At 33.2% G+C, this 12,095-nt stretch overlaps 1 protein-coding gene across 9 annotated transcripts in view; it reads left to right on the plus strand.

Annotated features, from left to right (window-relative positions):
* EML5 (EMAP like 5) overlaps nucleotides 1-12,095 on the plus strand; it is a 155,562-nt gene that overhangs the window by 62,602 nt on the left and 80,865 nt on the right. For all 9 annotated transcript variants that reach the window (XR_004423288.1, XM_033109198.1, XM_033109200.1 and 6 more), the window contains exons 11-15: nucleotides 5,314-5,481; nucleotides 6,152-6,258; nucleotides 6,758-6,876; nucleotides 8,129-8,315; nucleotides 11,174-11,279. Coding sequence is in view for 8 of the 9 variants with exons in the window: in XM_033109198.1 (XP_032965089.1) it covers nucleotides 5,314-5,481; nucleotides 6,152-6,258; nucleotides 6,758-6,876; nucleotides 8,129-8,315; nucleotides 11,174-11,279 (687 nt within the window). In the remaining variant the exon portion in view is untranslated. The remainder of the gene's footprint in view (nucleotides 1-5,313; nucleotides 5,482-6,151; nucleotides 6,259-6,757; nucleotides 6,877-8,128; nucleotides 8,316-11,173; nucleotides 11,280-12,095) is intronic.

Here is a 12,095-nt window from a genome sequence, read left to right on the forward strand (position 1 = left end):
CCTTCGATAGATGATTGAATAAAGAAGGTCTGGTATATATATACACAATGGAATACTATTCTGCCATAAGAAAAGCAGTAATAATTTTTATCTGGTTGTTGATAAAACCTTTTGAGTAAATGGTAACATGAAGTTTAGTAAAAGGTGGTTATGGCAACAGCTAAAATAGTTTCACTGAAATATCGTGTTTCCCCAAAAATAAGACCTAGCTGGACAATCAGCTCTAATGCGTCTTTTGGAGCAAAAATTAAATAAGACCTGGTCTTATTTTACTATAACATAAGACTGGGTCTTAAATAATATAATATAATATAATATAATATAATATAATATAATATAACATAACATAACATAATATAATATAAAACCTGGTCTTATTTTACTATAATATAAAATCCGGTCTTATATAAGTTTGGGTCTTACATTAATTTTTGCTTCAAAAGACGCGTTAGAGCTGATTGTCCGGCTAGGTTGTCATTTTTGGGGAAACACAGTAGGTAGTCCATTGATGTCAAACTTAAGGGCCCAGTTTTCCCAGAAGTCTAGGCGGTATTTCTGTGGTGGTGCCCTCGCAGTAAAGTGGTGAGCTCCAGATCCTGCCAGCTATGCCATGCTCCGGATTCCTGTCTGTGAGGCGTCAGCTTCCTAGGTGCGTGTGAAAGTGCATACATAAGTGATGCCGAGTGTGTTAATAGAGGCTAGCTAAGTTCTAGCAATTAAAGTACCCTATTTCTGGATCCCACCATATAGACAGGACATGAGAGTCACCAGGCATAACCAATTTTACTGTGACTCAAAATGATACTTACCCAGTTAGAAGGTGTGAGGTATAGTAAGATTAATCACGAGACACTGCTTCTACTCATTATTTCACATACTGACCTCTATGCAAAAACAAAAATACTTTCATTTTCTGAGTTTTCTTTATCAAGTAAATGGGTTTTATTGACAATTTTTATGTTTTCAACAGGGAAGACAGCATTTTTATTGCATGGTCATTTTATTTCATTTATAAAATGTGTGTAGTAGTCTTCTGAATTGCTGTGGGAATATTTTACCAAAGTCTAGGAAAAATTAGTCTTGTTCCGTCACTGCTTCAAGCATACACTCTTTCTCTTTTATTCCTTTTTGTTAGAAATTTATTTTATGGTAAGGGGTTTTATTCATTTCTAGGCACATGTAAATCAGCTTGAGACTATGGGTAGGTAATTAGGAGAGCAAAAGATAGGCTGTAACTAAGGCATATTTAAAGGTTTAGTAGAAGTATTTTTTAAGAGTCTGCGTTTATTGAATTTACATACTTGCATAAAATTAGCAATATTATTAGAAAATTATCTTTTTTAGATTAGTTATGAAGGTGTACATTATTTCATACATTAAGTTGTACTTAAGATCCAACTTAAGTTTTGGAAAAGATTGTATCTAATGTATTAATATATTTTAGGTATCTACTTAGGTTATATCCATTATATTCTAAAAAGTGCAGCTTTAACAAAATGTGGAAAGAAGTTAAATAATAGAATTAGCTCAGGTTATAGAATCAATGCAGTTGAAACACAAAATGTATGAGGTTAGCCCAGAAAAAATGATCCTCTTCCACATTTAGCCACCTCAAATCCCAGCACAAAGCACTACTCCTTTTTTTCCTTCATTATTACCCTTTTTCTCCCTAGATGTTTTTGCTTTTGACCATAATCTCCCTCAAATAATCAATTCTTCCTAACAGCACAGGACTTATGGTAGAGGGTGAGGAGGTGGGGGTGGGGCAGAATGGAGAGGTGAGGGCACTGTTGCTTTAACTGTCACCTCCATTGTTATTAATTGCCAAGACTCTCTCTGTACTTATTGACAAACGAAAATTTATATTTTGGTAAAAATATTTCTTTAGATTCAAGAAGAAAATTCATTGGAAAACAAAACAAGTATCAAACAATACAACAGATTTATTATGGGGACTTACTCAGCATTGTTTTTCTAAGATTCATCCATATTGTTGCTTGTAGCTCCAGTGTATTTGGTTTTCACTGCTGTAAAGTACTGTGTTGTGAATATATGATACAATTCATGCATTTATCCCCCTGTCGATGGACATTGGGTCAAATTTCTGCTATTATATGCAAGTTTCTCAAAGACATATACCTAGGAGTAAAATTGCTGGGTCATGGAGAATTTATAAGGAAATGCCAAATTGTTTTCCAAAGTGGTTATACCATTTTACAAACCCTGTGGATCCACATCCTCTTCAGCACTTGGCATTGCCACACTTTTTAATTTTTGTGAATTTAGTTAGTGTACATGGCGTCACATTGTGGTCTTAATTTACATTTGTCTAAGTATGATAAGGTTTACCATGTTTTCTGATATTCTTTGGTCTTTTGCACTTCCTCTTCTGTAAAACACAAGTTCATATCTTTTACCCATTTTTCTATAGAGTTGTTTCTTTTATTGATTTGTTGAAGTTATTTTTGTACTCCAAATAAATATAATTGGTAATTTTCATGGATTGTAACTGTCTTTTCCCAGTTGACTTGTGTTTTTATTTTCTTAATGATGTCTTTTATTGACTAGTTCTTAATTTCAATGTAGTCAAATCTATCTCTTTTTGTATGTTTAGTGCTGTTTTGTATATTAAGAAATTCTTCCTTTTACTTGGGTCAGAAAGATATTCTGGAAAGGAAAAATTTTATATATATATATATAAGAAAGATATTCTCATATATTTTATATCTAGAAGTTTTCAGGACACTAAAACATAGTACATGGGAAAAAATCTTTTGTGATATTGCTACAATTTATTGAAGAGATTTATCTCATATTAACTTTTTGTTAAAATATATTCTAAAACAAATAAGGAAATAAGTGAGACCATCAAAACAAATATTTTAGTATATTGCTTTATCCTATCAAAAACTATTTCAGCATGCCTTGATGAATCTTTTCTCTGAGGTATTAGTCCTAATTGATAACATTCTATTTAAGCCTTAACTATTTTTTTTGTCATTTCCTATCATAGATCAGAGTTTTCATAATAAAGGGATTTTGAGAACTTACACTCCATTTTATATTAAAATGGAAATGGAGCTCAAGAGAAGTGATGTGCTCAAGGTCCTGTGCTATTAAATAGTCGAACTGACACTTAAGCTCTTGTCTTTTGATTTCAGCTCTAGTATTCTTTATATCACACTTTCATCCCCCTTTATGAATTATAAGGGTTGGAGTCATTTTCATGCCCTCTCAGTTTCCTGCATTACACTTCTTCCTCCTCTACAATCTAGCGTTCCAACTCAAGTGTACAGGCATAATAAAGTGGAAATGTGATCTTTCTTCTTTCCTTTCTTTCTTCAAATACCTTGTGACTTTTTGCATTATACCAGACATTAGGTATACATAGTAAACAAGATACCACACCTGTCATCAAGGAGATTATAGTTTATTAGAGGAGTTAACAACTAAATAGACTATTACATTTTAGTGTCATAAGTATAATTACATGGGTAATTACAGGGAATTCTGGAAGCATGTAGCAAAATATGTTTGGTCCTGGTGTGTCAGTGTCACTTCATGAAAGATATGTTATCTAGGTTCACTTTTAAGATACCCGTTTATCAGAGATAAGCAAGTGCTGGTTATTAAATAATTATTAACACAATCCCTTTGATTAGAAATAACTGGCTTCCCAGACTTCTTCCATAACTTTCTTGTTGCTCTGCTTTGGTTCCTCCAGAGGGATTGATCTTTGAAAAGTCACAGAGAAAAAAATTTGGAAGGGACTTAGAGGATTATTTATACCTCTCTTGGGGCTATCACCCAGTATAGTCAGTCAGAACAGATGCTCAGATCACTCTTCTTCATTTGGCCAAAACATGACAAAATTAGTACCTCTTAAAAACTTGGAATTTAATTGCTGCATCTCTGGCTTTACCTCTTAAGACTCTCTGGTGCCTAAGATTTCTTAAGGAACCCTATCAAAGGAAGTAGTAGCCAAAGTACTCTGGATTGGCAAATAAGTATTCTCACATAAGAGGGATGGGACCCAATCTTACCTTATCGGATTTTACTAGGTGGACTGCGGCAAGTTACCCATCTAGAAAGTTACTTCTATTAAGCTGCAAAAAAACAAACAAACAAAAAACAATAAAACAAACAAAAAAACCCAGTGATTTCTAAAATAACAGCATTAATTTTAGATGAGTTCTGTTCAAATCTTTTATACTTTTATCCCTACATTCATGGCTAAGGTGAAAGTTTTTCTCTAGGTTTTAACTGAGGGAGCTTTCCATCCTGACATACAGGCCTTCTATAACGTAATATAAAACTTTTAAAACATTATCAAAATGAGGCCAAACATTATGTATTCAGTGTACTTTTAACAGGGATGTGTATATGTTGCCAAATACTAGGGTTATCTAAGCAGGATATAGAGAAGGTATTCAGAACTTAGAACCACAAAAATGGTTCCTATCACACAGATTTTTAAAAAAAACTAACCACAAAGTCAAACAGTTCCTTTACAATTGGAGAAATCTGGTATATACCACCTTAACTGAATGATACAACTTAACATCATTAACCATAGAATGGTGCCCCCTTGAAATGATGTATCTAAAAGAGCACAATATTGCCTATGCCAAAAACACATCGTTTGAATCTAATCATATTGAAATATAAGACAAACCCATATTGAAAGACATTATACAAAATATAGAGACTTAAAAATGACCGTAAAGGACAATTGTTGGGACAACTGGGCATATTTTATTTTGATTAATATGATATATTACATTCATTGACTTTTGTATGTTGAATCAACCATTCCTTTCCTGGCATAAATCTCATTTGGTTATATTGTGTAATTCCTTTTATATGTTACTGTATTAGGTTTGCTAGTATTTTGTTGATGACTAAAATTTTAAAAGGATCCTGTGGCTGCTAGGGCTGAGGATAGTGGGAGTGGAATAGACTGGTTGAATATCACTTAAGACGAAAAGCCTCAAAAGAAAACATTCGAATAACTTAATATGAAAAAATTGACCCCCTTGTGGCTGAAGGCTTTTTTCCAGAGCAATAAGATCATGCCTCGTGGCCCTTATGTGTCCTGTCAAATTGTATTGTGAATCAGGAGAACAGAGATTTACATCTCTTGGTGTAGACTTATTTGTTCAACAAATTTTTGAATTAACATGTTTTTCCCTTGATCGTAATTAAGATCATGGAAGGAGGATGCATTGGTTCAGGTATAGAAATTGTTATATGAGGTGGTATTTTTGTGTGTTGGCATTGGTTTATCAATTTAAAGGTATATTTTTGTTATAGGGGCCAAGTTTAAAAAATATATTGGCCACTCGGCTCACGTAACTAATGTCAGATGGTCACATGATTATCAGTGGGTTATTTCTATTGGTGGAGCAGATCACTCTGTCTTTCAGTGGAAATTTATTCCTGAAAGAAAACTAAAAGATGCTCTTCACATAGCACCCCAAGGTGAGTAGTACCCACTGCCTAAACAATTTCTCTGTCTAATAAGTCTTCAGTAACCCCAAAATAACAATTTTACTATTGAAATGTAATCTAGCCTCATAAGTTAACAGTACAGTTTATTAGTAGAATTTTTAAATTAAAATATCAGGTCTATATGTTTAAAGTCAGATGTCTTTACAAAGTCAAATACGATACAAAGACTTTGGGTTGTATTTTAATTAAATGATGAGGGAAGAAACAGTTACATTAGCAAAACAAACAGTGTATTCTGTGGGAGATGGGTATCTAGGTTTCGTATGTGTTTTTTTTGACAAAAGAAAATGACCTAATGTTAATTCATCTGTTACATACAGTATTTCTAGCTATTTTTCATGTTAATTATAGGTTATATTCACTTATATTTGCACAGACAGTTAAATTTGATGTAGCAGTCTTTGGGGAACCAGTGAAGGGATTTAAAAGAGCTATTGAGTTTGCAGTGGGTGGAGAGGAAGATAATCTATAGTACAGTTTACTGACATCTGTGTCACTTGAATAGGTAATTTATTTGATTGTTTTATGGTTTGTCTCCATGTCAATTGGCACAATTAGCTCCTAATCATTAATTTTACAGTGCTGTTTTGAAAATGAATCTTTTTAAAACAAATAACGTTTCATTTTTTTTAAATTACAGAAAGTCTGGCTGACTCTAATAGTGATGAATCAGATTCAGATCTGTCTGATGTTCCAGAACTGGATTCTGAAATTGAGCAAGAGACACAGCTCACCTACCGTCGGCAGGTAATTTTTATTACCACATGATTTTCCCCTGAAAAAGTCTAGTTTCTTCCTTATCTTGCTCCCTGTTGTTTATTCATCTGTTATCTTTTGTGGGTTTTAATGTTCCATGTGTGACCATTTGTTTTCCTTTTTTAAGAGTTAAAGTGTATTTTGTAAAGTGTTCTTTGATAGTAAGTGGTTGATGTAATAAGTGTGCCTGTGTTATATTTGCCTATAGCTTTTTGTCACAGTACATTCCTATTTATTCACTTTAAAATATTCTCTTATGAAGTATAAAGATATCATGGAACACTAAATATGTATTTGTCAGTGTGATACATAGAAAATGTAAATTAGTTCTTTCCAAGTGAGTAAAGTTCATAAAGTACCTTCCTATTTAAGACAGTTATTAAAACTTCACTGATCAATAGTAACCACAATATCTGAAAGTTACTTGGGAATCTATGAAAACCTTTGTTAATATATATTCTAAGACTATTTCTACTTATGTTCATTAAAGGTTTACAAAGAAGATCTACCTCAGCTTAAAGAACAATACAAAGAGAAACAAAAAAGCAGTACTTCTAAAAGAAGAGAACAGGCTCCAGGAAATAGTATTCGATTACATTTTATTCACGGGTATAGAACAACTATTTTTCATTTACGTATTTGAATTTTAGCTTTCATTTACTAGATGTGTGAGTTTGAGCAGATCACGTTACCTCTCAGTGCCTCTGTTTCCCCATCTGTAAAATTGAAATAACGGCACCTACTTCACAGGGTTCTGATAAGGAGGAAATAAGTCAGTAGTTGTGGTGACTAACAATGTTGTCTGGTACATAATAAGCACTATATAAGTGTTTATTAAATTAAAAATTATTTTGTCCTATGAAAGTTTAGTATTATATTTATAGAAATGGATCTCTTTAAACAAATGAATAAGTAAAATGTAAGGGATTATCATCTTTCCTAAATATGTCTAATTTGGAATGGTACTGGGGCTTCTTTTTGCCTGTGCATTTTGGCCTTCATATTTTAGTTTCAATAAAATACAGTTTCTGGATTGTCGTAGGACATTGGACAATACAGATCTCACATTTCATCCTGGAACAACAAATGCTCCAATCCAATTCTTTTCTTCCCCTCACCCAGTAATCATGTTCTTACCTGACTGATAATGTTTTCAGGAACTTCAAAAAGGATTTATTTAGCAAAAATATTTTTTCTCCAGTGTTAAAATAGGCAGTATTCCTATGCAGTTATGTTTTATGAATTGGTTTTCTTCAAAATGCAAAAAAAGGTTGCTATAAATGGAATTGTAGCGTTCACTTTAAGAAGATTTGGCTACTTTTTTCTGGATGTGTATAATATTTTTAAATTGTTTAAACTTATTTTTGGAATATGTACTCTCACGGTTCAATAATGTGTAGAAAAGGGAATACCTTAAAACTCTTTTTCCCACCTCTGCCCTCCAGCCATCATTTCCCCCACTCCAAGGGTAATCACTGTTACTTAGCTCCAGAAATATATATGCATGTACAGACAAATACAAATATTTATTCTTTTCTATACCCTTTCACTTGTAAAAAAAACCAACCTGTTTTTGTTTTATAGTATACAAAATTACTGTTGTACTTATGCAAATAGTAGTATATATATTTATCTGCACCTTGCTTTTTTCATTCAATAGCTTGGATATAGCTATTTATAATCAGAGCAATTCATAAAGGTTTATGGAATCTGAGATATTTGTATTTTGTTTTAATGGTTAAGTATCTTGTAAAACTAGAAATTAAATGACCTAAAAGTTACCGACTTTTCTTCTATATAGTCCATGTTTATCAGATAAAAGGCCAAACTTAATATTATATGATATGTTTTGTATGTTTAGTTACAGAGGTTATGACTGTAGAAGTAATCTGTTTTATACTCAAATTGGTGAAATTGTGTACCATGTGGCAGCAGTGGGTGTCATTTATAATCGACAACAGAACACACAGCGCTTTTACCTGGGTCATGATGACGATATTCTCTGCCTAGCTATGCATCCTTTGAAAGACTACGTGGCAACAGGTCAGGTATGTCCTTTGAAAAACTACGTTATAACAGGCCAGATAGGTTAGACCTTCATTTGGCTTTAAAGTTAGGTAAGTTCACTAAAAAAAAAAAAATCTATCTTTTTATTCTAGGAAATGAAGAATAAAGAATTCTTTAGAATGGAATTTTATTTTCATATTACAAATAAAATTTACCCCAACTTTTTTCCTACAGTTTTTCTTAGAGTGCTGCTTTAATTATTATTATTTTAATTTGAATTTGGAACTAAGAGCTCTGACTGACTTTCTTTCTGTGAGGATAATACTAATTTTTTTTAATTTGTGAGTAAAAGTTATAGAAAATGTAAAGACTTAGAAATAATGGTTTCTTTGAGTTATCTAAAATAGCATAATAAGTTATCTAACAAATGTTCTATGACAAACAGGATGATTGTTTTTATTTTACAGTCATGATAGCAACCTATTTAGGTTTACCAAAGTACAAAGCAGAAATATTGAAATAGAAAATGTTGAGAAAAGTCTTAACTGATACCTGTCTATATGGATTATTAGAGAAGAAAGGGAAATGGTGATGTTTATAGATTCTTAGTGTATGTAAGCACTTTACTAGTTTCTTAGTGTATATTTATTTTATTCTCACCTCACCTCAATGAGAGTGAAACTATTCCCCCTAGTTTACAAATTAGGTTTAAAGAAAGTAAATAATTTTCTCAAAGATCTTTAAGCTAGTAAGTAGTAAAGCCTAACACTTTTTGTTTGTCTGGCATTAAACACTGTGTAAATATATCCTCTAGGATATACTGTGGGCTTAGAGTGGGCAACTTTCATCATCCTATGTAGCTTCCCTGAAAGGAGAGAAAACTCTTCCTTTTTTCTTTCTCCATGTTCCCTCCCTCCATTTGTGCCTCCCCCTCTCTGTCTTTCTTTCTTTCCTCTTCTCCCCTTCCTTTCTTCCATTCATTCAAAAACATTCATAGAGCATGTGCTTTATGCCAGGAAATGTGCTGGAAATATAAAGATAAACTTATAAAGGAAAATTCTTCCCCTCTTCTTCTGTTTAACCCTCCAACTTTATCTCATTCCTCCTCCTCCTCCTAAAACTTAGATTAAATAACATATCTGAGAACTCGCCTTACCTCTCCCTTTTCCCCTCATCCCTGACTGACCCACTCCCCAACTGTGCTCTGATAATAAATACTCCGTTACTCCTTCGGCCAGCACAGAATGTGGTGTTTAAATCCAGGCTCCTCCACTTACTAGCTGTGGGAAAATTACCTAACCTCTCTAGGCCTTGGTTTCCACATCTCTTAAAATAAGGATAGTATCGGTATCTCGTAGCGTTGTTGATTGTTAGAGTCAATCCTTGTAAAATGTTTAGAACAGTTTCTGGCACAAAAGTTAGTTCTCAGTGAATGTTAGTTGTCATTGTCGTTGTGGTCGTCACCATCATCATCACCATCATCATCATCATCATCTCTATGTGAGATGTCCAATAAGCAATTGAAAATGTAAGTCGAATTCAGAAAAAAGTTTAACAGCAGAATGTGGAAGTCATTTGTTTATTTAACCATTGAAACCAGAAGTTTCAGGGCAAAAATGTAGAATGAAAAGATCAGAGTACTAAAGATAGAATGTTGGGGAAGTTTGTAGCTAAGGGACAGGTGATGAAATTGTGAAGGAAACTCAGTAGTAAAAGTCAAGGAGACCATACCATGTTTCCCCGAAAATAAGACCAAGCCAGACCATCAGCTCTAATGCATCTTTTGGAGCAAAAATTAATATAAGACCCGGTATTATAGTATAGTCTAGTATGTTGTATTATATTATATTATATTATACCCAGTCTTATATAAGACTTATTAATTTTTGCTCCAAAAGACGCATTAGAGCTGATGGTCTGGCTTGGTCTTATTTTCGGGGAAACAGTAGAACCGAGAGAGTGGCGCTGTGAAGTTATCAAAAGTATCAAACTCTACAGAACTTAAATAGAAAAAACTTAACAGTCACTGGTAACATTTGGCTGAGTAACTTAGTGAAATATTGGCTGATTGCTGTGTGGTGTTTATTGTGTCTTTACATAAAACTAATCTCAAAATTAATGGTAATTGAGTGTCATATTCATTATTTCAGGAGTTGCCTTTATAGGCAAAGCTATGATATCTCTTTATCCTTACAGTTAAAGGAAGTGATTACGTGAGTCTGAAGGGATAATTAAGAATTGATAGCTTACCTGTGCATTAGCAAACATACTCCAAGTTAAAAGATAAGTGGTAATGTGCTGCAGTAAATTTGTCTATTCAGAATCTTGTTTACCTGCTTGGAGCTTCAACCCGTCTCACCCTTGTTTACACCAGTATCTAGCCTAGCATGTGCTGGCTTGCTTTATATCCAAGACCTGAACTTTTTAAAGGCCTGGGTCTAGTATCGTCTTTTCCATGAAGGTTTTCTCTACAACATTTTCATCCTCATTAAGTATATATTACCAGATGTGCTTAAGTAACTGAAAATATCTTGTTTTCCCAATGAGTTTGCAAAATTGACTTGAATGTCTTAGTGCTCATTGTGTCTAACATAGGAACACTACCAATAATGGGTGTTCAGTAAGCATTGTCTTTATTGATGAAGTAGATGGTAAGATTTAGGCGTCGCATAGTTCTAGCACATTCCTAGAAACACTGAGCCTAGCCTCATTAGCTTTTCAACAAATGTAAGAATATCAGTCCGTTACATATAGAGTCTGCTTTATATTTTTTATTTGATAAATTTCTATAGCAAATGTGACAAAGGCTGTAAAATGTCCTGTTTTACTTCCTTTTAAATGATATGAAAATAAATGACTTAATTGTGTAAAATGATTTTTATAATTCTTTCTATTTTAGGTAGGTAGGGATCCCTCAGTTCACATATGGGATACAGAGACCATTAAACCATTGTCGATATTAAAGGGCTGCCACCAGTATGGTGTCTGTGCTGTTGATTTCTCAGGTAAGGCTATTTTCTGTCTCAGTAAGAATTATCAAAATGCAAGGCAGTACATAGCATTTTAGTTGAAATCAGTGTTGCCTAAACTTGTCATTTAGCTGTGACCTTCAAAATTGTTAATCAAATGTGCATACTCTTGTCCTAAGCAATCACGGCTATGAAAGCATGGATTACCTGGCTATTTTATAATTATAATTTAATGAGTGTAGTTTTTAAAAACCACTAATATAAGTATGTTTCTATTAAAATAGAACTTTGTCTACATAACGTCTAAAACCATCTCAGTTAATACTAGTGGTACCACGTTTCCCCGAAAATCAGACCTAGCCGGACAATCAGCTCTAATGCGGCTTTTGGAGCAAAAATTAATATAAGACCCGGTCTTATATAGTATATAGTATATAAGACTATATAGTATATAGTATATATAGTATATAAGACCGGGTCTTATATTATATAGACCGGGTATTATATTATATGTAATATATTACATATATTACATATATATATTATTATGTTATATTATATTAGACCTGGTCTTATATTAATTTTTGCTCCAAAAGACGCATTAGAGCTGATTGTCCGGCTAGGTCTGATTTTCGAGGAAACACGGTAGTAGAGTTTTGGGGGAAACGTATGTACACGTTCGGTGATCTGCTAAAAGTCGAGAAACAAGAAAATGAATGGCAAAATAAGAGAGTCAACAAGAAAAATACCACAGGTAGCATTAAGGAACTGATTGAGGTTTACAGAGAGCATAGCAGAGTGGCAAGCTGTCTTATTGTAGTTTGAGCCTTTACAACTTACAAACACATGCAC

The sequence above is a fragment of the Rhinolophus ferrumequinum genome, chromosome 6, assembly GCF_004115265.2.
Source record: "Rhinolophus ferrumequinum isolate MPI-CBG mRhiFer1 chromosome 6, mRhiFer1_v1.p, whole genome shotgun sequence".
NCBI lineage: Eukaryota > Metazoa > Chordata > Mammalia > Chiroptera > Rhinolophidae > Rhinolophus > Rhinolophus ferrumequinum.